General features: G+C 34.8%; 3 protein-coding genes across 4 annotated transcripts; 2 read left to right on the top strand and 1 right to left on the bottom strand.

Annotated features, from left to right (window-relative positions):
• Positions 1-2,008: 2,008 nt before the first annotated feature.
• Positions 2,009-5,083, bottom strand: LOC138323498 (uncharacterized). Its single transcript, XM_069268152.1, has one exon. It carries the CDS (start codon positions 4,988-4,990, stop codon positions 2,654-2,656), a length of 2,337 nt encoding a protein of 778 aa, XP_069124253.1. The 5' UTR covers positions 4,991-5,083; the 3' UTR covers positions 2,009-2,653.
• A 165-nt stretch (positions 5,084-5,248) lies between these two features.
• Positions 5,249-11,189, top strand: LOC138323497 (uncharacterized). The gene has a single exon (XM_069268151.1). It carries the CDS (start codon positions 8,425-8,427, stop codon positions 10,060-10,062), a length of 1,638 nt encoding a protein of 545 aa, XP_069124252.1. The 5' UTR covers positions 5,249-8,424; the 3' UTR covers positions 10,063-11,189.
• Positions 11,190-15,583: 4,394 nt separating this feature from the next.
• On the top strand, positions 15,584-22,744 carry LOC138323496 (uncharacterized). Of its 2 annotated transcripts, none has more exons than XM_069268150.1 (4): positions 15,584-15,941; positions 16,405-16,488; positions 18,481-18,526; positions 20,933-22,744. In XM_069268150.1, exons 1-4 carry the CDS (start codon positions 15,931-15,933, stop codon positions 21,245-21,247), a joined length of 456 nt encoding a protein of 151 aa, XP_069124251.1. In that variant the 5' UTR covers positions 15,584-15,930; the 3' UTR covers positions 21,248-22,744. The 2 variants fall into 2 exon arrangements, with proteins under 2 accessions (XP_069124251.1, XP_069124250.1); XM_069268149.1 differs by having other exon boundaries at positions 15,621-15,941; positions 20,918-22,744.
• Positions 22,745-25,879: the final 3,135 nt, after the last annotated feature.

Here is a 25,879-nt window from a genome sequence, read left to right as displayed (position 1 = left end):
ATTATTCCTACTATCAGACCATTTTACGGCAATTGAGACAGCGTTATCGTAAGTAACTGTTGTAAACAGAATGTTAAATTTTGATATACGAAAAAAATACATGTATCATAAAAACAGATATCCTGTTTGTAATTTCGATATTAAGTAAATTGAAATTCTTTTCTATGCTTGAACACGTAAAGCATCACCTTATTTCAATAATTGAATAAATAACTGTTACATCGGTACTGAATGAGATTTAAATTCAATTCTTTGTTTATTTGTTTAAACCTTGTGCGCTTGCAGCAATTATAAGGAACGTGTTTCAAATGAACGCCCTTACAAGGAATCCATGGTTATTCCGTAATAATTTGAATTCTTCGTCAAGGTTTCTATAAGAAATCTGTAATATGTGTATAACGAACTATGTGTATAACGAACTATGTATATAACGACCTATATGTAAAACGAATTATGTGTTTAACAAACTATGTATATATCGGAATATGTGTATAACAAACTATGTCTATAACGAACTATGTGTATAACGAACCATGTGTATAGCGACCTATGTATATTACGAACTATGCTTATAATGAAGTTATGTTGTTGGTTCCAGATGTTTATGATATCCCTGTTAATGTTATTCTCATTGAGTCACCCCTACAAAAACATATTTATTAGAAGATAGCATCAATATCAGTTGACACGATACATTGCTGTTTTCATATCAATATTCTTAATTTCTATGTCTTTTTTGTTTAGCTCAAGCTGTAAACAGAAAAATTACATTAAATTTCGATGTTATACGTCCTGTTTTTTATTCTTGGTAAAAAACAAGGAAATTTCTTCTTCCGTTTGATCAGAAATTGTCTAGCTAAAAAGGTTTATGGAATGGAAGACGTGTAATTGTTTTTACCCTTTCCTTGTCAAAGTTTACTTAAGATATAATAATCATCTATTACACAACCATGATAACCCTTATCTTTTAATCGTTCAGAGAAGTGCTTTCGGTCATACACGGAAGTAGTCATTATTGCACAGTAAATAATAAAAACAAAAAACAAAACAAAAACACACACACACACAAAAGAAGAAAAACACAATTTTGCCTATTTTGTAAAGTGAAAAAAGCTATACAATAAGTAATTACAACTAAATTAAGCTAACATTTCCGGAAGATAAAAGTCGTATAACTCTGAAGTTTCAATATAATTGGCTTAAGACAGGGATAGGAAATAAATGCCACATCGTCTAGTGAAAACAAAACGAGACAGAAGGGAAGTGACGGGATGTGATATATATGAGAAACGCTATGTCCTATACCCCTCTACTACTACTACACACACACCCTCACACACATACACACTCACTGTTTACGTTGTAAGATTATACATCACTTCATTTCAATTTCAACAAATTTTATTGCAAAAAATATGCAAATGGATTTGGCAACAGGCAAAGCCTATATTAGCCATCTCCAAACAAATCCGGTATAGTACAATTATCAACAAAATATTTTAACATTTAACATTACATTATAAATGAATATTATTATTAGTGTATCTCCCCAACCTATCACAGTAGAAAAATCTAAAAAAAATCTTTTAGTTTCAGATATATATTCTGATATGCATTGCAATAAATATGTATTTTTTTCTTCATCACAATTGTCACAACCATGCAGTAGATTTTTTGTGTTAAAATGCGAGTGGGGGATATTAGAATTATGTATGTTGGTTCTGAGTGATGATCTTTGTTCATTAAATAAAGGACATATGAAAAGATAATGTTCGGCTGTTTCATTACCAAGGCCACAAGAACAAATTGGAGAATCTCTCAAATGATCGCGAAATAGGTCAGAATTTAGATTGCTAGAGGAATTTCTGATACGTCCAAATAGCTGTTATACATCATATTATAAACAATAACATCAACATGAGCTTAAATGGCAGTAGTGGTACCATCCTGTCAATAATATAGTTGTAGTCCAATACTACATTACTTAGATAACCAGAAACAACGTAAATGATTTATAATCTGTTTATTTTATTTCAAATATCAAAATTAATCGGTTGAAAACCGCCCAGTTTCATCACCATTCCTTAAATCTAAAGAATTCTTTAACGTAAAATTCTCCATAAGAAAGTATTAAACAAAATAAGGAATGTTCCTTAACCTGAGCTTTGTTCTTTTGTTGAGAATGTTAAAGTCATTTAAGAATGTTGATGAAACTCGGCCAAGAACATATATACAAAAACACACAGCAAAATCATAATAATGTAAACAATCCAAAATAAGTAAATTAGCATTATAATGATAAAGTTGTACGAATGTTAAGACAATACTTTACGTAAAATAAGGATATGATTGTATTATTCTTTCTAGATTCCCAACAAAAGCGACACTTTAATTAGCTAACAATGTTAAAGATTCCATGGTGAAAAGATAAAAGGAAAATACATGATTAAAAGTAATTTGGATCATCATTACGCTAAAAATACCTAAATTTGAATAAAGTTTGCCGAAAGAATTCTTTCTTTTCTGGTTATTTGTCTTTTTTTTGATTAAAACGTTTCACAAACACTGCCCTCTTCCTAATTGTACATAGACATACGCGTCAGTCATCAGCGCCAAATACATGTATCAAGAATGTTTAGCGCGACATTGCCTATTAATTTATACATTGACCGGATTTAGAACAGTATTCTTTGATGAATTGCGTCACTTCCGCTTTCCACTGTTTGTTATATCCGGTATTTTTCCGTGAACACATTCCCTCCAGTAGTTTTGGTAGCAGACACACAAACAACGTAGTAACGGACTGTGTTAGAATCGACAGTTGTTGGAATCTCTGAAAACTCTGTATCAGATAAACTGACACGAACAATACGAAACCAACAAACAAGATCTTCATGCATGCCTGAACCATTTGTAACCGCATGGGTTGAAAGCGGTTCACAATATGAAAGAAGAGTTTTCCTGGAATGTAGTTGACCCTATCTACGACCCGAAATACTTGGACTGGAAGGTCGCCATTCTCCGTCTGATAGAGGCGACAGAGTTTCGAGAGCTCCTTGAAAAGTTGAACGTAAACTTCGCTGACAAAATTGATTACGTCTTTTATATACATTGCGATGGTCACAGCGAATATAATGTATCCATAGGAATAGTTAGGGAAGGCGAAGAGTCCAGTGTATGTGAAAACGGCGACACGTGACAGAAAGATGAAACTTCCGACAAAGATGATGCTAAACATATATATAACAAAGATGAGCATCCCCAATAAAATTGGCATCGTAACCAACAACAACGGAATTCGAATCCAAACTGGTGAAGTGCAGAGAGAACGCAATACCGGTGAATTATAGGATTTCAGGACGACCACAATGTAAAATGTTATTGGAAATCCAAAGTATATTACACACGCACAAATCTCCAAAATGCACAATACAACATACATCGGGAATATGAGAGCAATGATGAATCTATTGGAATGTATGTTAACGAAGCGTTGCATCTGTATTTGATACGTGTGCACCCAGAAATCAGAATTTAGCAGCATAAAGAAATTTGATGTCATTGTTCTGTACACAAGCCTGTACCCCGTCACGGTCTTGTGCGTGTTCACTGAACCAAGTCGATACTGAATGTTTTTTGGCATCGTAAGGGGAGATAACCTTTTGGACTCGTAAGATGGAATTCCTGCCTCCATCAAGTCTGACAGATCACACGGAACACACATGAGTATGACCATCCCTATAAGGTATAAAGAGCACGCGATATAAGGCCCGCCGATGCCTTTCAGGAAATTGTTTTTGCTTTTTTCATATCCGGCCAAAACTGAGAGAAAATCCATAGGTGTACCCTGGGTAACGCTCGCCACAACGAAGTCATACTGGTAGATATAGTGAACAACTACCTTAATCGTAACGAAAAATAAACTAAATATAGCAAAGAAAAACCGAATAGTTCTGGATAAACCGTTTGGATAACGACGACCGAGGAAGCATATTGGTTGAATTAAGATCGTCACTACTGTGATCGGACTTGTGAACAGCCAATCAGATTCAGGGCAGACTTTAGGCGGTAGAAGAGGTGTAGTTTCATCTAAGTCTGCAATGGGGTCGAACTGGAAAAGATTGACGTCACTGATAAATATATCGCGTAGTTCTGCACTACACCAGAATAGAACCACAGGGAAATACACAAATAGAACTGTACCTAAAACAAACGGTACTATCCACCAAACGGCATCGTACGTTAGTGGTTCCGCTGGGCATACCAACACAGACCGGTTGCGTTTATATTCCCACTCCATGTGACAGCAAATATAGCCTGTAGCCTCGAACGGACATATCACATGCAAACACAATCCATATAACGCCTCATTCTGTATGTAGGTCCTTGTTTTATAGCAGAAGTAGCTGGAATCATATACAAGGCGAACCTGCTCACTTAATTCGTGGGACAGTTTCGAAAGCGCCAGTCCTATTCGGCCTGTGGTGTTTCTTCTCCCCACATATAACGAACAGTTCTTTTTAGACTGGATACTGATGTTAAAGTTATACGGAATCAGCTGTGAGGAGGCCGTCAGAAATCCCATCGACCATACACTGTACTCCGGGGGCCACTTTAGGTACTGAAAGGCTCCCCCGGGGCCTGAATATGTCCATATCCATCGTTGAGGCTGTATAACACACGGGGTGAAGGTCGCGTCTCCTTTGCCGAAAAAATCCAGGTATAAATTCACGAAATTATATTTTTTATTGATGACGTCATACACAAATTTGTTCATTGTCTTGTGAGAAATTTCCATTGGGCAATCATCATTTGTATTTGGTATGTAGTTACCTTTCCAATTCTCACATGTATCATGTGCGCCGACAGAAGGATGAAACACCATGTTATGGCTCGATACCTCTATCCCGGTGTTAGCTTCGAAACATTTACACAAAATAGAAATGAACAGAAAATGCATTAAAATGTAATCACTGGCCTCTAAAGACATGCTGTCGTTATGGAGACGTTTTACTGGATATTTCTGTTAGATTCAAAGCATGAAAGGACGTTTGAGGTGCAGAGGTATATTTGTTCATTTATACTAAATGGATACGGAAATAATAATGTCTTTGTCTTTTATTCTTTTATATGTTCATGTGACGGGAAGGAAATATTTACTATTTTACAATTATTATTACATTTAAACTTTGAAGTCCATAATATGAAATAATTCTAAATCTTCCTTGTTCCTTTTTCACAAATAACAGTAGATAATAATGATACAAAGTTCATTGTCATTGGCTTTTCAAACAGCAGACTACCAATGAAATCAAAGGTTACATAACTTGATATTGTGAAAGATGGCTATCGGCATGAACATTATGTTGATATTGGTAAAGAATATTAGGAGAGCGAAATAAGAATCAACCTAGAAATAGAAGGAAATAAAAATTACTTCTGAGCCAATGTTTGTGTACAACATATTAATGCATGCTGTCTTAATTAAATATTCACACTAGTGCATTAGTAACGAAAATATCAATGTGATGTATTGTCTGAATGTTTGATGGATTATCATTGCATCATATTACAGTGTAATCAGGATAATCCCATGGAGAAAGGAAAATCTTTTCAGATTATCCAGATTTCAACATAACCGAGGTAAAAAGGCATTACTACATCTGAACAGGGATAATAAATCATTTCAAATTAAGCAATATTTAATATATATGATTTCAAATTAGGTTATTTCCATTGAATATCATATTGCAGTGTATTGTACAGTTAAACACCTTTATATTAAACCACACTTAAGTCGAATTCCTGGTTATAACGTAGTACGTTTTAAGTACTTTTTATTCCTCGCCAAGGTTCCTTATACATGTAGATGTTTTTAATATGTATATAACAATCGAATTATGCTTATAACGAAGTTACATTTGTATTTCGTTGTTCTCATGAGGTGAAAGTTATCGTATTTTACTCTATTACTAATCATAAACACACATGTTATTTATATGATCATTCATGTATCTCATCCATTCTTAAATTATATTATTTTAGATCACATGAGACAAAGTCTCAAGTGACCTATTCTAACCGCCTTTTGTCCGTCGCCGTGCGTCGTCCGTCGTATGTCCGTAAACAATTTACATTTTCGACTTCTTCTCCAAAAGCGCTGAAGCATTTTCAATGAAATTTTGCACAAACCTTCTAAGGCACAAGGCCAATCAAAATTGTGAATTGTAACACCCCCACCCACCCGCCAGGGGGCTGTGGGAGGGGCCAAAAGGGGTGAAATTGGCTAATATTTCAAAAATCTTCTTCTCCATGCACAGATGTGGTAGAATCAAATAGGCCTTCTCTTCACAGATAGAAAAGTCTCAAGCTCAAAGCCCTCTACAAAAATTGTGAATTAAATGACCTTGGGGTCTCAGGTTTCCCCCTGGGGTGAAGGTTAAGTTTACCATAGCTTATATAGGGAAAACGCGCATTTTTTTTGCATTATTTGGTCATTTATAATAGGAATTAGTCAAATGTTGTCAGAAATATCCCTATGATATGGCCATTGAATCCTATTAACAAATTTTCCATGACTGACCCCCAGGGGCCTTAGGGGTGGGGCCAAAATGGGTCAAATAGACCAAAACTTCAAAAATCTTCTTCAGAAATTCTGGAACTGGTAGAATCAAATACTATTCATAGATGGAAAGGTCTTAAGAGCCTTTACCAAATTTGTGAATTATATGGTCCTGGGATCTCAGTTTTCCCCTGGGGAGGGAGTCAAATTCACTGTAGTTCATATAGGAAAAACACATTTATGAACATTATTTGCTTAGTTTTAATAGGAAATGAATCAAACTGGGTTAGAATTATTAGCCTGAAATAGCATTTTAACACCATATCCATATTGGTCCTGGCTGACCCACAGGGATCAGAGAGGTGGGGCCAAAATGGGTTAAAATGGCTAAAATTTCAAAAGTCTTCTTCTAAATTCCCAGGTTTGATGGAACCAAATCATCTTCATACCAGGTAGATTAAAAAGTGAAATTTATATAATCACTGACACTGACTGACTTCTAGATTGGTTTTGTTGTTAAACGTTGGCAAAGCAAATTGGAATTTTAAGCATAAGGTTTGGTAACATAATACACTAACTATCAAAATGAAAAAACACAAATTAAAAATTATAATACGAAGGTTCAACTTTAAAGTTTATTCTAATTTGTAAATATTTTTTACAGATTTGAACCAACTTTTCAATGCTCTTTCTGTATTAGGTGACCGCCAAGGCCTCTTGGGCCTCTTGTTTTTATATTTGCATAGACAAATATTTTATTAATCGATTTTATCCGTGACAACCATGCCCCATTCCTCGTACTTAAAATCTCATATAAACTTATTTAATATGTGAAGAGGAAGAAAACATCCTCGCGATAGGTTGGATGAAATTCAAGGAATTTTATCACGCTTGTTAATACAGGGATGTTATTGGTAAAATTCTTATCTCCCATGCTAAATGCGACCGTAAATCAAGTACTTTTATACAAAGGAAAAACCAGGTAAAATTAGTCTACAACACACAGGTTGGAAACCCCACCAGAACAAGGAGCTTCATCAGTACGCAGGCGGACATTGACATAAAAGTTCTAATGAGCTTGATTATGTCACCTTTGTTCATCTGGATGTTGTTAAATTCATTGGTAGGTGTTGTTTTAATCAAAGGTGGTACGAATGAAACCAGTGCCATCTCGGAGATTAGAAAGAACTATTTAAAATTTGATGACTTCAGTGAGCTTTCTTGTGACACAAGTGGTTCAGATCGAGTCTTGAAACATTCCTCCTTAGGTAGATGTGGAATGTATATCGATAATTCAACGATTGAAGCATTTGTGACAATGCTTAAGAAATATGATTACAAATTCATTCATATTTTATTAAGATTTGTGGGAACAGGAAGCGCAAACTTCACCAAGTGCGTTATACAGCCACAGGAATGGGTGTGGGCTTTCCCCGGAAAACCCGGGGGGACATTACAACACCATCTGTCCTGGCCACCGCAGTACAGAGTTTGGTCCCTCGGTCTGCTTACAGAGGATGTCCTGATCCAGCCTTTCCCTATAGATATCGACGTCAGGAACACTGACCACTGTCCTATTGTCATTGGTCATATGAATACCACTTTGAGGATAGCCAGAGCGTTAACAAAAATGGCATATCGAATGAAAACAGAGTTTCACTTGGAGAACAAATACAAGACTACATACTTTTGCTACAAGACAAAAATCTACATCAGAGACCAACTAATGTATTCTCTGTGTCTTCATGTGATTTGTCCTATAGAAACGATCGGTTACACATGTTGTAGGATTGTCATGTATAGAGGAAAACGGGACAAAGCCATATAACTATTGTTATAACCATGTACTTCGACACAAAAACATGTGGCGAATACTCCCATTTATAACGGGACTTTTACTCTTTGTATACTTCCCAATATTTTTGTTGAGAATTTGTTCAGCGGTCTATGACTGGATTCATTTTGGCAAAGGACGTCATCACAGTAAGAATGGTGAGGATGGAGAGGAACTTTATCTTCTGAAATCAGCCACAGAAACTAAACCAAAAGAATGGATTTCGTTTAATCCCATATCGCTATGGTGGATTATTTCTCAGCCCATTCGTCGTGTGTGTGACAACATGCCAAGGACCGGCTCTCGACTGTGTAGACTCGTGTTCGCTTTGCTAAGTTTATCTGTGATAATTGTGAAAATAACTTTACATGGAATTTACCAAACGGATTTCGTTGTTGCAAGTGTTCGCCAAGGATCTCCTATGGACTTTTTATCGGTTTTGGCTGGACATGACTTGGCCAAGGACAACTTCCTCTCTGATTTCGGTGGACCATTTATTGCCTTGGGCCTCTACATTGTTGGTGCTATTCTGTTCTTATGTGTTCCAAATAATCTGTCAAAAGAATTAGCTCGTGGCTTGCCACAAAACTCCGGCAAAGGAACGTCACTGACTCCCCTTTCCATCAGTGTAGGTGACAGACAGAGACTAACATATTCTAATATTGAAGACTCCAATGGATACGACCAACTTTCTAGTGCCATGGTGAAGAATTTCTTCATGCTTTTGAATCCAAGCTTTACTGGTTATGTTTTCAAGATTCAACTAAGACGCCTTCAGGCAATGCTTTCGTATTTCACAGTGAACGGTAACTGTATTATATGTGTTTTGTTTGTAGCTCTGTTACCGTGCTATCTCATTGTTTGTCTGGTAGAAATGGCGATTTGTATCGTTTTCTATGGAATGCCTATTTTGTTTTTTATGTTTGTAATCCTACGGGGTTATTGCCTTGGTGCCTGGAATCGCGTTCGAACACACCATATATGCTACAAATGTTTAGTTTTGCTATTTATACCACTTCTGATTACGTCACTTACTTATGTGATCTACGTGTTAAATATTGTGTTTGTCGATAGTTTTCTGTTTTTGTCGCGGGTTGTCATTTTTACATACACGGGTTTATTCGCGTATACGACCCAGTCGTCGGGCTACTTTGTTCTGTATATAACTGTAATTATGTATATAGGGGATAGTATACAGAAGTTGAAAACTGAATACACGAACATCTTTAATAATGTACTAGAGCTTTGCAAAATATACGCGGAGAAACATGGAACAGACAAGGTTTACTCCATTGTTGATGATGTCGCCTGTATGCCCAGTGATTTGTTTATGTCCGTTGTCAATAGATACCAACCGTTACGCGTACAACTTTTCAAGGCTATTCTGAAAATAACTATAATTTCCATAGTTCTTTATCTGTCTGTAGAACTCCTGGTAAGTTTTGAGAAATTCAAGGAATTACAAACATTGACTCAGGCTATAACTACATTGTTCGTGTGTTCTGTTCCGAAAATCATTAATAGCACCTGTAAAAAGGACAAGTCTCGTTGGCATCAGAAATGGAAACGAGAATTATCGAGATTTATAAATGACTTTTGTCGAGAATTGGACGTGATAAGTATCAGTGACAACCACAATGATTGCGTTTTGATCGATACCTTGTAAGATAAACACGGTTGAGTCAACGACAAAATAACAAATGTCGAAAAATACCTGTCATGTAAAGGAGTTTCCATGTAAGGAAGTTAGCATAAATAGGAACTGTTCCTTGTTCCCAGGAACACATTCTCTATACATTGTGTCACATTGTTCACCTTTAAACTGTTAACTTACTAATTTTAGTGTACTAGCATTTTCGCGATTTCTTAATTACACCCGTTTCATGCTGAAACACCTAGATTTAGAGTAAGGATTCGAACCAATAAAATACATGTATGTACATTGTCAGAATGGAATTTGTTTTGTATTTATATGAGAAGTTATTTTAGAAACTGTGATTTTAGAAATGCAATTTTCTGATCATTTTAGGATAATTTCAATATCTGTGTCGTTATATTTACGATGAATTTAATCATCAACAACACCTTTATATTAGATTAAACGTAGACGATAAATTCATTGTAACAATAGTTACAACTATTCAAGTATAGATCATACAGTGTACAATAAAATACCAATCAACCGTACTGGTGTTTATTGTTTTCGTATTAGGCCATGTCAAGTAATAGCTTGCGATCGAAATTGCTAGAATAATAACAGCTTAGCCATCATTTGCTAGTAGATCATCTTTATATTCTGAAAGTGGATTAGAACCCCTTGAAAATCGTCGCTACAAGAGAAAATTGCATTTTTATTATAAAACTAGTAAAACCCTAACCCCAGATTATTTGACCAATTTTCTGCCTCCATTAATTTAGTGCCTGAAAACTCCAATTATAACCTACGCAACTTGAATAACTATTCTTTGCCTAATTTCCTTTCGAAGCTTCCCAACTCATCTTTTTTCGTCTACTATTCGACGATGGAAACAACTTGATTAACATATCCTACAAAGTATTTCATGTCAAGCTATTAATGCATAGAAGTAAAAGATTATCAAATGACGAAAATACAGCCAGAGCACCCAGCAATACATTATCGATGCAAATTGATTTTGAAAATCACAATTCTAATATCTTTCCTTCTCGCCATACCACATAAGATATATATACTGTAAAAATATTATTCTCCGATGATAAAGGTAAAAGAGAAACATATATTGTGAAACCTGGAATGATATGAGAACGAAAATATGGCAAGGGATGTGACAGAAATTCGAATCAACTTAAAGAAACGAAAAATGAACTGTTACATTTTCTGCTGTCAGCATCGGAGATTATTGTCATTAATAATTTTTTTTTAAATGTATATTGTTCTCACCCCTTTTTATTTGTATATCTTATTGCACCTGTTTTATACCTCCTCTTCTTTAACACCACCTCACTGTTTGTCTTCTGTTGAGCTCTCGTCCCGGTGAGGTAGGTTCTGGGTTCCGTCCTTTGGCCGAGGTTTCTGCTCATGCTTAGCGCTCAGCATACAGGGAGTAGGACGACTGGTTCGCCCGTTGTCAGTATAATGTGACCGGATGGGGTGTATTGCTTGGTGTCTTTGGCGGCATTCTTCAGTGATATAGCACTATAAAAAGGGGAACAGTTCCACTATACAAGAAGACACAAAACGAACATACCGCAGTCTTCCAAAACACGCACCTTGCATCAAATACACGCTACACACCACATACATGGGAGGCTGTCCTTACATTACCCTGACTGTTAATAGGACGTAAATTAATCAAACAAACAAATATACGGTCAGACCTTGAAGCCAGATTGTGGTCTACAATTTTATTTCACATTGCCAATTAGTAATTGTATAGTTATTTCTGCAGGTATATTTTCATCGGAACTCGATAATGCATAAAAAAACAAGAATTTTAAGGTATGTGTTGTAAATAACGTTTATAAGGCATCATATATGATTGTCTGACCATTTGAATTATTTCAACAGCTAAATTCAATAAACTTTATGGTTTTTAATATATTACTGAAGAAAAAATAACATGTCAAAATTTTCGTTGGGTTAAGGAACACATATCTTTATATATAAGTATAGCAAAAACACACTAATGATACATGTATCAACAAGTAGTTAATGGTTAGAAAATTTGACTTTTGGCCAATAACATGCTTGTTGTATGAACCCTGATTACATTCCTTAATTTTCATTAAGCTATCGCGAAAAATGCTTTCTTACTCTTCTTCAAACTTCTTCAAACTTTATTAGTCTCTTTAAAAAATGCATTGTGTAGAGAAACATATTTACAACAGTCAAGAAATGCAACATAGAAGGAGGACAAATTATTTGACTTTTTTAAACATAACTTTGATAAATTTTCATAATTTCTCATTATTTCATATATTTGAGTCAGGTTTGGATGTAAACCAAGATTTAAGTACAGAGGAATGCTTCATGGTGGGCACGAATGAAAACAAAATTTTTCTCTGAAATTATAACAGAAACATGTTTTAGGATGCATGGGATACTACATAATCTATAATTTATAATTTTAAATATTCTTAATTTAAATCACCTGACCCTTTTTATATGGCTCATATATTGACGACAGTTATATTACTGTCAGAACGGTACCGGCGCTTTCAGTTAAACATGATGTTGGTTTTATTGATTACATTTATTAAGATGTAAAACAGTTAATTGGAAGTATCAAAGTAATGATCCCTAAAGCCAATTATCTTGTTTCATAAATAGATATAATAATAACACCTGTCCCATTTCATCTGATCAAACAGAATACGAAATTCCTTAAGATGTTTAGAATAAAAACATATTACATCTAATGTAATTTTCCTGTTTACAACTGAAACTAACTATAAAAGGATATTAAATTTCTGAATATCGATATGAAAACCGCAATGTATCCTGCCAACAGATATTGATACTAGCTTCTAGAAAATATATTTTGATGTATGGGTGACTGGCGGAGAACAACAGTAATTAAGGATTTATGTGCACCGATTTGACTAGCTTATTACATCACCATGTTTATACAAGTAAAAATGAATTTAAATCTTATTAACTACCGTTGTAACGGTGATTTCTGTATTACACATTTAATATGAAGATTTCTGTGGTCAAAGTATAGTACGTAAACATTTTCAATTTCCTTAATTTGGAAAATACAAACAGGATACTTTAATGATTTGTGTCCTTATATCAGAATGAACTTCCTGTTTACAACAGCTACCTACGATAACGATTTACTAATTGCCGTATAATGATATAACAGTTGGAATAATAAAATATATATCATGAAAACGCATACGCACTTGATGAAAATACATATTAATAAACTATTAATTAAAATAAATTGCCAAAAAAATAACATCTGCCATACTCTTTTTCTCTCTCACAAGCCGTATTCTTTCAATATATCCCATCGCTCTCACTTTTAATCACACCCTGTACCCTTTTTCGCACACGCCCTCTACCCTCTATGACCCTCTCCATCACTCCCTCAGTCAAATACAATGTATATGTGACGGCCAACAGTATGCTTACTTAAATGGAGCTATGTTTTACTATGTTCGCACCTGTGTTTAAATTTTACATAAAGATATCAATATAGCATTTACAGTATATAACAAATCTTATCGATATTGCAATAGATTTATATTTCAATATATATCCATGTGTTTCTGTCAAAATCGTGTTTTTATCCATTTTAATACAAAGCGCTTAGATTTAGCACATTGAGAAATTAATTTGATGTTTTATTGGTACTGTAAAACGTTGAAGTTTGAATTTAATTATTTTTTTTTTGTAAAATACATGGGAGGGTACTCTCCATATTACCAGGTAGATATAGACCAACTATCAGGTCATCCCTTATCAAGTACTGTATATTATACTAATCCAAATATAGAAATATCGTTACCGACGTCGGACACAGTTGACAACACACATGTAGTAAAAATGGTCTAGTGTAACATGGCAATAAAAAGCAATTGTAGCTTTTAATATATGTCTTCTTCCTTATTAAACCATAAATGCAAAGTAAAATTTTACAAATTGTTTGACCGAATGAATATTACCAGATTCGTTTACACATTTATTCACATGGGATTGCGGTGTGTGTTTGCCATAATAATGTTAACATATCTATCACATGAAATTGTGGAAAGTTTTTCTCCACAACTTATACACTAAGAAATCACTGAGATGCATGTACGTGGTGTGTGATTGTCTTCACTGTATACTACATGTATAAGTATAAACATCACATGGGATTATGACATGTTATTCTATATCACAGGGAACTGTTATTCATATTTGTCTTATACGCATATAAAAACACAAGGAATATTGGCAACGTCAATATGGTTTCCAGACGGATCATTCTACTGTACACGTTTATTTATGTGAAGATTTAGTGAAAATATCAGGCTTTCTGTGATACATATGTATTTCTGAAGCATTCGATCGTGTGTCGCAAGGGACAGAGTGTTCAAATTATTTAAAATAGAAAATTATGGTATACATGCATGTATATACATCTATGAAGTTAAAAATTTCAAAATTGGTTTGAAAATTATGCCCGTACCAACAAGTTTTAGGAGAAAAAAACTTTATATCTAAATCTTCCGTTTATTTCTGGTTTAAAGTACAAATGTTGGCGTTCCGCACGGGCCAGTTTTAGGTCCAGTACTATTTATTTTGTATATGAATGACAAACATGTATTTGATAATCTTGATAGTCTTGTAAAACAATTTGCGGATGACACTTCATTACTATATTTCAAACCCTCATTTATATAGATACAGAAGCATATGTACATATGTATATATGTTTCTGATACTAAACCCTAATACATGTAAGTGATATTGGATTTTTATCGTATATATATATATATATCATATGCGCGGCACATGATCTTACGCACTTGTAATTTTAGCTAATTTTAAAAAGAAACGAACCTTTTTAGACATGAAAAGTATAGAATGGCAATGTAAATTCTAATACAATCTCAGTGTTTAGTCTAAGATGCAGACATACCGTGTTACAATTGAGGCGATATATATAGTGGAAGAATGGCAGAAAGTGTCGTCTGATTTAAAAAGTAGCCAATATTTTTTTTTATTTGACATTTTTAAGAATTTCAATCTGATTTATAATTCAATTTTTTTGTTCTTCATAGAAATTTGAATGGTCAGCTTAATAAATTGAATAGTCATAATATGATTAAAATTGGATTGTAGTGTACTGCGCAAGATCGTGTGCCATGTTTACTTCCAATTTCATCATGGGGTAAGGTCAATGTTTTTTCGTTTATTTTTGGTAAACTGAAAAAATACCATTTATTTTTGGAAGGTACTGTTTGTTCCTTGCTGTCACCACGATATACATGTAACAATAAATAAATGAAACGCTTAGGTGCGCTTGCAAGATCATGTGACAGCATGGTATAAATAATTGGACTGCATACAGTGCATGTAAGGTGGCTGACTTTTGCCATTGCAGACGCGTATTTTCACTGAAGAGTTTTAGATTGTCGCTGTTAAAAAGTTATCTAGAAAATACCTTTTTTATTTAACAAATAATTATAAAATTATAAATTACAAATGTTTTACATGTATACTGTATAAGGCCTACTATTGTAGCTTTAGTAAGTCTCTCATTAATATTCTATACTTTTCCAACGAAAGCGAAATTCAGTTAAAGGGCAGGATTATCAAACTCGAGTGAATCTGTCGTAAAGATATCGAATTTTTTGTGTAAAATGTCAAAATAATTTGTCACATACATGTACGAATCGGATTACACGCCAAGAGGAATAACTCCCACATGACATGTGGTCGCACCTGTCTTTGTTATCTCCCCTTGTAGAACTCTCCTGTGAGCAGACGTCTCTGACAGAAGTGCTTCTTCATCGTTATTTATATTTTATTTTGCGCAGCTGAAATGAATAGTACAAAATGACGGCAAGGTAACTATAATAAAATCCTTATAAATCAGTGTTGAATTTGTTAGAACAAATAATGTTTCGATTGCATATAAATAAGTTACCAGACTGAGAGTTTGGATTCGAATGCGTTCTCATGCAGTTTCTGTCAAACATGCACAATTCGTGCTTGATCAACATTTCAAATTGCAGATACAGCTGAAGCTATTAGCGCTATTTAAAAAAATAAATAATGTAAAGACTCATTGGAACACAGTATTGTATTACATAAGCGTAGGTTTATATGCAAGAATGATGAGTATCTCGAGATGTTAAACTTAAAAGTACAGCGGCCATTTTGACAATTCTTTCGTGTTGTAAAATGAAAGTGTACTCTAAATCAAATCTGGCGATACATATATAGCAAGATATTTTTTGAACTACATACATGTACAATATGTAACTGTACCAAAATGCACATTTATTTATTTTTCATCTTATTTCTTAGCTTGAAGAGACCAAGGAGCCCAAATGCAGATTGTGAAGATTCATGCTTGCCAATTTCTAAGAGGATAAACAGACTACAAATCGAGTAATTACTTATATTATGCATTATACGTGTATGTAATGTACAATACATGTTGTCTACATGTAGCAGCTACAAGGCTGGCTATGTAGCTAGGTTTTAGTTGTAAATAGTATACAAATGTATATGTATACATATGCATACAGGTCCGGTAGCACCGCTAAATCTGGCTATATAGCTAGATTTGACTATATAGCCAAATCTGACTACACGTATAGTGGACAAATGTAAACAAACAGGTGAGATCTGGTCACATTTTTCTCGTGCAATATGAAAGCATAGATGACGAAACATGTAAGTCGGTGATATGAATAATGTTTGCCTACTTGTTCATTTGCAAGTGACTTTTTATAGTTCCATCGTTGCAATTATTTAGTATCCATTATCACTAGTCCCCGGTAACAAAACTATAGCGAGGCGAACCAATATGGCGTCGTTGTGTCGTCTGCAGATAAGCATCCACCTGATGAAGATTCAGGCCACAGGTGCGCTTGAAGCATGCAGATCCCGTGCAACATTATTCATGTGCAAAAAGTGCTATAGACGGCTCATAAACAAAAAGATATTTGGCATATTTCAAATGGGAAATTTGGATTTTATATCGTTTACATCAGAACATGAGGATGAATGGATGCGAGTACCAAAAAATGCAACGACGGATTTTTAAAAAATCACCGGAAATTATCTTGGATGACAAATATATTTCGTTTTGCCGATTTTCAAGATTCGTCATTCAATTTTCGATGTGTACGCTGATTTTGTGACCAGGTATGTCACTTTTGTTTACATTTGTCCACTATACGTGTTGTCAGATTTGGCTATATAGTCAAATCTAGCTATATAGCCAGATTTAGCGGTGCTACCGGACCTGGCATAGTACATGAAGATAAGTAGCTGCAATATTGTAGCTCAAAAGACTTTTTGACAGAAAATGGTGTCGTCTTTAGAGCTACAATTGTTGCCTATTACTGCTAATGGAGCAAAGTAATGATTATGCAAACCATTATAAAACGTTTGTTTGCATTTTTGTTGTACTTGTTTGATATCGCTTACCTACTAGGCAATGAAACTGAACCACATAAAATATCAAATTCTCATCTAGGCATTATTTTTACATGAGCGGTACGGTAGATATTAAGAATGGTAGTTATGTTTGTTTTGGACAAAAATAATATGTAAATGCATGTATACTAGTGTTGTATTGATGATCGGCAATAATCGATTAACTACTAGATGATCCTCAACCGATCCGATAATCGATTAAAAATTTTATAATCGATTAATCGGGTAAATATTGGAACTTATTGTGATTTTAACAATTTTCCAATAAAAACACAATTTACAGTGTGAATGCCTCCATACATTTCTCCATTACAATAATTTTCACCTTTTATAGTAAAAAAATTGTAAGAAAAACATTCAGCATTCTCTTCACTGCTTACAATGAAGACAAAAGTAGCCATAAATTGGCAATTTGACTACAATAATGAACCGATCATTTTGTGCGATTATCAGATCGGATGGGTCATCTGATTTGAACTGATGATCGATTGTCATTTTTAGCCGATTATACAACACTAATGTATACGCATAAAATAATTGGAAACCTACAAAAAAGTATAGATAATTATGCCCAAGTGATTTTCTGAGGCAGTGCTCCACTACGACACATAGGGACCAATTCGTACCCGGCCGAAAGGTATAGTAGGCCGGGTACGTATATTCGTTCTAGAAGATAAGTACTGACATAATCGGTCTGATACTACATATACTGTAGTGTCTCACTAAGAATTTTCCTTTATTTCAGTTGGTAAATGAATTATGATGCAGGAATGGTAAAATAATAAAAAGAAACCAATAAAAGCAAATTAAAATTGAAAATAGGGAGATCAAGATTGATTTAAGCCTGCATGTATTTATAACCAAAATTTATAAAGGCTAGCTTGTACAATGTACATAAATGTACAAAGTTGAGTCTTCTCATTTTTCTGTCAACAGGTCTGGTAATCAACCATTTGTTCATCATGACAACAGTGATCAAATGGTAAGTAACATAAAATGTAAGATATTTACATTTCTGTTACTGTATAATTACTAATTAGCCCACGTGTCCCCATACATATGTAACCCTTCCCTCTTCAGGATCAAAGGAGTTGAAGTTATATTAAATGCTTCACCCATCCCATGGATTACAGTGAATATGGTGCATGGAAGAAGCTAAGCAGTGAATGCAGTTTCTCTAATTCCCCCCTTTACTTCTATCACAATTATATAAGTGGCCATTTTGTGGGCCATGATAATCCTTCTGATTTGAAGCTACCTTTACTAGAACGATGTAGTATTCTATCTTTGCAAATTATAGAGTTATAACTGTCCTTTCAGGTAGAAATTGATTTTGGTGTCATAATTTGTATATATTAAAGTATAGGTTAACATAGTACTCAGAATGTTACCCTTGCAAACACATACTGTCCTAAGGAATACCTACCTGCAAGGACAAATAACTGTTATATGCCAAGATTTATATATTTTATAATTAGCAAAACCAAAAGTTTTTCAAACAGAAATGTATGTACTTTTTCATATAAAACTATAGTCCAACCAGATTTTAATTTAAATTAATTATTATGAATTCCTGTTGACCCTTGAAATCCTTTCGTATTATGCGGATTTCGTATTAAGTGTGTTAGCATTTGAACAGCAAACACAGAAAATGAAACAATTTGATACTTTGGTCAGGGATATACTATCGTTTATTGAAAGTTATTAGTCCCCGGAGTGGATTTTCTTTTCTTTAGACCACACCAAATTAATTTGTAGTTCTTCGGGAAATTGAAAAATAAAAATGGAACGAGCGAGTGAATTTTTTTTGTTTTTAAAAAAAAATGGAATTGAGGATTTTTAGGAGCGAAGGGTTTCAAAGTCGAGCGAGCAATTTTTTTTTCAAACCATGGAAGTAAATATTAAGTAAGAAAACACTGATAAACCTGTTTACTGTGTTTTTTTTCAATCATCCTGGATACTTCTGTATATATATGTTATCATGCATTAACAAAAACGAAACAGTAAATTTTAACAACAATGTAAATTTTTGATAAAAAAACAAAAACAAAAACAATGATCTATCTGATCAGTTAAAACAAAAAATCATATCTTGTTAAAAGTATCATAAGAACAATCACACATGTACATTAAAGGTACACCAAAGTTAACTAGATACATGTAACATCACCTACCATAATTTTTCAAAGTATAATATAACTATACAAAGGTGTTTTTCTACATCAGGAAAAAAATACCAATGATAAAAAATACCAATGATTTTCCAAACAATCCAGTAATTTGATGCATGCACTCATCCATGGATATCAAAGACATAGCATCAAAGTACATGCATGTATTATTAACAAAAATATCAGAATGAACACAAGCTTTAAATTGAAAATCTAATTAATACAATTTACCAGGAAAATCATTTATTTTTGCGCAACACATACAAATTATCTTTCATGAGAAACAAATGATAGAAAGATTGACTGATTGTGAAAAATTCAGTTGTCAAGTTGTTACAGAAATTCATACTATTTTGTGAAATTTCCCATAATCGAAAACAAAGTGCTGAGAGTGAAGATTACGAGAGTGAACAGATGAATGTCAACAACACGAAAAGGTCCTCAAACGTTTCATTTTCGACCGCGATCGCGATAAAATAGCAGCAAGGATGCTGGGTCACTCTGGATGTTCATCACTCATCACTCATCGTCCAAAAATTAAATGTTAAAAGTTCAAAAGCATGTTGGTAAATACGATTTTTCCGTCAGCGCTTTTCTCCTTACCCGCCATTTTTGTAGTTAATTCATCTATGTCAGACAAAACCTTCAATGTCTCCCTTTCCGCAATGTAATTCAAGACTCTCCAAGCACCAGTAAAGCACTAAGTAATTCGGATGACGAAAAAATAAATCCGGAATTTTTTTGACGTGCGGTCGCATATTTTTTATATTTTTTTCTCGAACCCGAAAATTTACGTGCGCTGCTCCCGACGAACTACCTATTGATTTGGTGTGGCCTTATGCATAATTTGAGAGCATTTGTTAACACATGGCAGTGATCAGCAATTATCAAAACTTATCTGCTTTTGTCACTTATTCCCATTATAATAACACTAACAGTGCCCAGGGAACTGAAATATCTTTTTGTATTACACAGGTTCCGTATTAAGTGATTCATATTAAACAGGTAAAACAAATCAATTCCATTCATATAAAACAGGATTTTGTACTATCCAAATTCTTGTTAAATTGGTTGGACTGAATTATGTTTTCAAAATCTTTTACTCCATTTTGATCATTATTCAGTGAGTATTCATTTTTGCCATAACAGTAATTCCATAATATCTTATGAGTTTTGTTCATGTTTTTATTTCTTTTTTTCAGAACAATAACCTACAGAACAATAACATTGGTCTACCTAATGGAAATATTCACCCAGACAACATAATCTCACAATGTCGCAAACTTCGTATTAACTCGGACCCTGTCCATCAAAACTACCTCCGGAACAGTGCTGAATTTCCTGGATGTTCGGGCTGTAATCAGCCTTTGGTTCAAAATCAGTCTATGAACAAACTGCCCTTTGATATGGAGGAGGGTTATAACCCTGAACTGGAGGAAAAGGACAATCCAATCTACTTCCGAATTAATCAGGTCCTTTTTGAGGCTCATAAAGAGAGGGCAGAAAGGTCACAGACGAAGTTTCCTGATTAATGGCGAGACTGGATGCTGAGTGACATGGTTTGTGGCGAGACTGGATGCTGAGTGACATGGTTTGTGGCGAGACTGGATGCTGAGTGACATGGTTTGTGGCGAGACTGGATGCTGAGTGACATGGTTTGTGGCGAGACTGGATGCTGAGTGACATGGTTTGTGGCGAGACTGGATGCTGAGTGACATGGTTTGTGGCGAGACTGGATGCTGAGTGACATGGTTTGTGGCGAGACTGGATGCTGAGTGACATGGTTTGTGGCGAGACTGGATGCTGAGTGACATGGTTTGTGGCGAGACTGGATGCTGAGTGACATGGTTTGTGGCGAGACTGGATGCTGAGTGACATGGTTTGTGGCGAGACTGGATGCTGAGTGACATGGTTTGTGGCGAGACTGGATGCTGAGTGACATGGTTTGTGGCGAGACTGGATGCTGAGTGACATGGTTTGTGGCGAGACTGGATGCTGAGTGACATGGTTTGTGGCGAGACTGGATGCTGAGTGACATGGTTTGTGATTGTAAATTGCAGTTAAATAATATAAATACTGATTAGGAGTGGAAAAGAGAAAGTGATTCGGAGTACTAGTGAGTGCAGGTATTAGAATAAGATATTTAACCAAAGTCACAGCTGAATAATGATATTAAAATGAGATTACAAGTATTTGAAAGTTGAATCTGAATGATATACCTGGTATGAATATTAAATGGAATTCATAAAAGCTTGAATGATATGGGTGTATGTCTGCATACTTGGTCATAATTGTCTTTGAGTTGATGCAGAATTCTGTGTCAGACTTGGATATGAAGTACGTACTGTAATTTGTAATAACTTGTATTTTGTAGCGACTTAATTCCACGTTCTGATGCTTACAACCTTCATGGCAATTTAATGTTGGGATCATAGAGTCATGGTTTTATGATAAATATACTCATAACATTTTTGTGGTGATTAATTTCAGGATTTCTTATCACTTGCAAATAACTTAGTTTACAAAAAAATCTAGGTACAGTCTGACATGACAATTTGTAAAGTAGAATATTTTTCATGTACAGTATTTTCATCTTCTTACAACATTTTTTTTTCGAAAATATAGAGTAAGTTGATGTAAAATGCATGAGTACCAAAACATGTTCTGGTAAAATAGACATTAATATCATAAAGAGGGTAAGGAAAACCCATCTATCAATTGACTGAAATATTTCTTTTAACAACAAGGGAAATTTCAGCAATAGTGTACATGTAGAATTTTTATCTTTGGACATGTAAAGTTTTGGCACTTAAATTTTATCAAACTAACAAAAATTATACTTTACAGTGAACTTGTGCTTTTATTGTGGGACTCATTTAAATTTGGTCCAAACACGGTCTGTATTAGCTAAAAATGTTCTTTAATATTGCTGTACTTACCCTAAAGTTTGTCTTAATTAGGATTGTTAACCACCACTGTATTTAGATCTACATACAATGTATATGTACATTGATATTACTGTATTTATACCTTTACATCATCAGATGGTGGGCTATTCAAATCGCCTTTCGTCCGTGGTCCGTGGTCCGTGGTCCGTCCGTCCGTCCGTCCGTCCGTTAACAATTCTTGTTACCGCTATTTCTCAGAAAGTACTGAAGGGATCTTTCTCAAATTTCATATGTAGGTTCCCCTAGGACCCTAGTTGTGCATATTGCATTTTGGGACCGATCGGTCAACAAGATGGCCGACAGGCGGCCATCTTGGATTTTGATAGTTAAAGTTTGTTACCGCTATTTCTCAAAAAGTGCTGAAGGGATCTTTCTCAAATTTCATATACAGGTTCTACTAGGACCCTAGTTGTGCATATTGCATTTTGGGACGGATCGGGCAACAAGATGGCCGACAGACGGCCATCTTGGATTTTGATAGTTAAAGTTTGTTACCGCTATTTCTCAAAAAGTACTGAAGAGATCTTTCTCAAATTTCATATGTAGGTTCCCCTAGGACCCTAGTTGTGCAAAGTGCATTTTGGGACGGATCGGGCAACAAGATGGCCGACAGGCGGCCATCTTGGATTTTGATAGTTAAAGTTTGTTACCACTATTTCTCAAAAAGTACTGAAGAGATCTTTCTCAAATTTCATATGTAGGTTCCCCTAGGACCCTAGTTGTGCAAAGTGCATTTTTGGACGGATCGGGCAACAAGATGGCCGACAGGCGGCCAGCGGCCAACAGGCGGACATCTTGGATTTTGATAGTTAAAGTTTGTTACCACTATTTCTCAAAACGTGCTGAAGGGATCTTTCTCAAATTTCATATACAGGTTCTACTAGGACCCTAGTTGTGCATATTGCATTTTTGGGACGGATCGGGCAACAAGATGGCCGACAGGCGGCCATCTTGGATTTTGATAGTTAAAGTTTGTTACCGCTATTTCTCAAAAAGTACTGAAGGGATCTTTCTCAAATTCCATGCATAGGTTCCCCTTAGCTTGTACCCTAGTTGTGCATAGTACCTTTAGGACTGATGCATAATGCCTTTCAGGACTGATTGGTAAACAAGATGGCCAACAGGCCGCCATCTTAGATTTCATTGTTGAAGTTTTGTTACCACTTTTCTTAGAAAGTACTATAGCAATCTGTCTCAAATTTTATATGTAGTGTGTTTGAAAAAGTTTTGAAAAGCAGGGAAAAGATCCCTCTTTCCATTGTCAGACATAGATCATTCTTTGGTGGGCGCCAAGATCCCTCTGGGATCTCTTGTACCTTTATATTATTGCAAAGCATAACTTTTTTGCTTATTTTGATTACCTGGGTAAAACCAGTCAATTTTGTGAAAAAAATGTTAAAATTTTACCGAGGAAATACAGATTTTGTTGACGCCGTAACGTCACGAGGCTTTATTGCATGGGTAGCCATGCAATACAGCCTCAGGCGACATGAGTGTATTGCCCTAGACCAGCCAGTATTGCACGTGTAGGTATGAAAGAAAATTATATATGATATACCTGCATTTAAGGAAGTGTTAACAAGCTGTACATGTGTAGTGCATTAGAATTAGTTTCAATATAATGAGAATACAAGTCATGCTATTGTAAGGATGTGAATGTGTAATTTATCTGGGAATGTGGAGCATGAATCTTCAAATAATAAAGGAATTAATTGCTTGCCATGTGTATTTTTTGTTAATTTTCACAGGATCAGAAAGGTACTGTATATGCCACAAATCCGAATTTATAGAGTTATCTCCCTTGGTGTGTTTCAGATTTTGATTTACAGTACCTTTGTACAGTACATACGCTTTAATCACACCATTTTGTTTTATTTTATCATAAAGGTAATTGCTTCATTTACATTTTTTTCCCATTAGTTATAGGCTTGTGAGCATTTCAATATGAATAGTATTTGAATATTTATGATTTCACAATTGTTGTACAAAAAAAGGTTTGTTTGGAATGATTTGACAAATTGTCCTTGTGATTCATGTACAGACTACTATCACTGACGTAATCCACCCTGGACTATCTCATAGTAAAACTGCATGTAGGCAGTTCAGGAGACACAATCTGACCAATCACAGGTTTGCAAAGACTTCCTGAATTTGAAGAGTACACAGAGAGCGACGCTCAACTTCAAAGCAACTGTCAACCACAGTGTACCGTTATTGGTTTTTTTATATGTATCAAATTACTAGATTACCTGTTCAACTTTTATTCAGTTGCTTCTGAGTTAGTCAAGAGGCGGATATAATGACAGTGATAGTAACCCCTGGAGTAGCAAGGATTTGAGATTTCATACTCAAATGTTATGTTAAATTAATTCAGAAGAGTATATATTAAATTTTGTTAAAGGGACAATTCAGTCTAAGAGTACATTAAAATTTGCACATATTTGGGAAAGAAACCAGTTCTAATAGAAATTAGATTAGTTTGTTTTACTGTGATATGCCAGAAAAGCCCATGGCCACTGTAGTGAAATTTTCAAATTCGCCATTATACATAGTGGTCGGATATGTCTTGTATGCCGAACCCTGGCCCTTGCCAGTTTAGCAAAGATTTTTTTGTCTACAACTACTCAAATCGCTCTTACAGTAGTATGTTTACCTTATTAGAGGCATATTCTTGTGTAAAAATGATTTCATCAACTCCTCAGTGGTTATGTTTTGCATTTGTTTAATGTACGTTGCTCAGGTATGGATACAGTGTACATGTTGAACCTGCTGTATGGTATTGATCAACAATTTGGAATTTCAATGGTATCAATCAAAATACTTGATATGTTGTGAAATTTGTCAATATTTCTTGTGATATGTTTTATAAGGAATGTAGAACAATACATTTATGTCATATTTTGTTTCGTGGTGTAACAGAATTAGCCTCACTGAATTGCCCCTTTAACATGAAAACAGACTTATTGGCAAGGCACTGTGTACATGTTGACCAATGTACCATGATAACATTTCCCCAAAGATGTCTCAGCCTCTGCGTCTCTAAATTGTTTCAGAAACATACATGAGACTGTTGTATAGTGCTGGTTGGTGGTTTTTCTTGTGGAACTCCTACTTTCCTCAATAACTTAATATGACCAGGCATGTATTGCTTGTCCAAGAAGTTACAGAATACTGACCTTGTTTTCCTCAAGTGATAAGAAAGAGAAAAAAATGTAA

Source organism: Argopecten irradians, chromosome 5 (assembly GCF_041381155.1).
Source record: "Argopecten irradians isolate NY chromosome 5, Ai_NY, whole genome shotgun sequence".
In the NCBI taxonomy this organism is placed as follows: domain Eukaryota; kingdom Metazoa; phylum Mollusca; class Bivalvia; order Pectinida; family Pectinidae; genus Argopecten; species Argopecten irradians.
This window is presented reverse-complemented; position numbering and strand designations above follow the sequence as displayed.

What these genes read in the sequence shown, in the direction of transcription:
- LOC138323496 (XM_069268149.1), top strand. An exon ending in ATAAACAGACTACAAATCGA is followed by an intron (nt 16,489 to 18,480) that starts GTAATTACTTAT and finishes TTCTGTCAACAG; the next exon opens with GTCTGGTAATCAACCATTTG. An exon ending in ATGACAACAGTGATCAAATG is followed by an intron (nt 18,527 to 20,917) that starts GTAAGTAACATA and finishes TCTTTTTTTCAG; the next exon opens with AACAATAACCTACAGAACAA.
- LOC138323498 (XM_069268152.1), bottom strand. Translation starts at nt 4,990, where the DNA reads ATGTCTTTAGAGGCCAGTGATTACATTTTAATGCATTTTCTGTTCATT.
- LOC138323497 (XM_069268151.1), top strand. Translation starts at nt 8,425, where the DNA reads ATGTGGCGAATACTCCCATTTATAACGGGACTTTTACTCTTTGTATAC.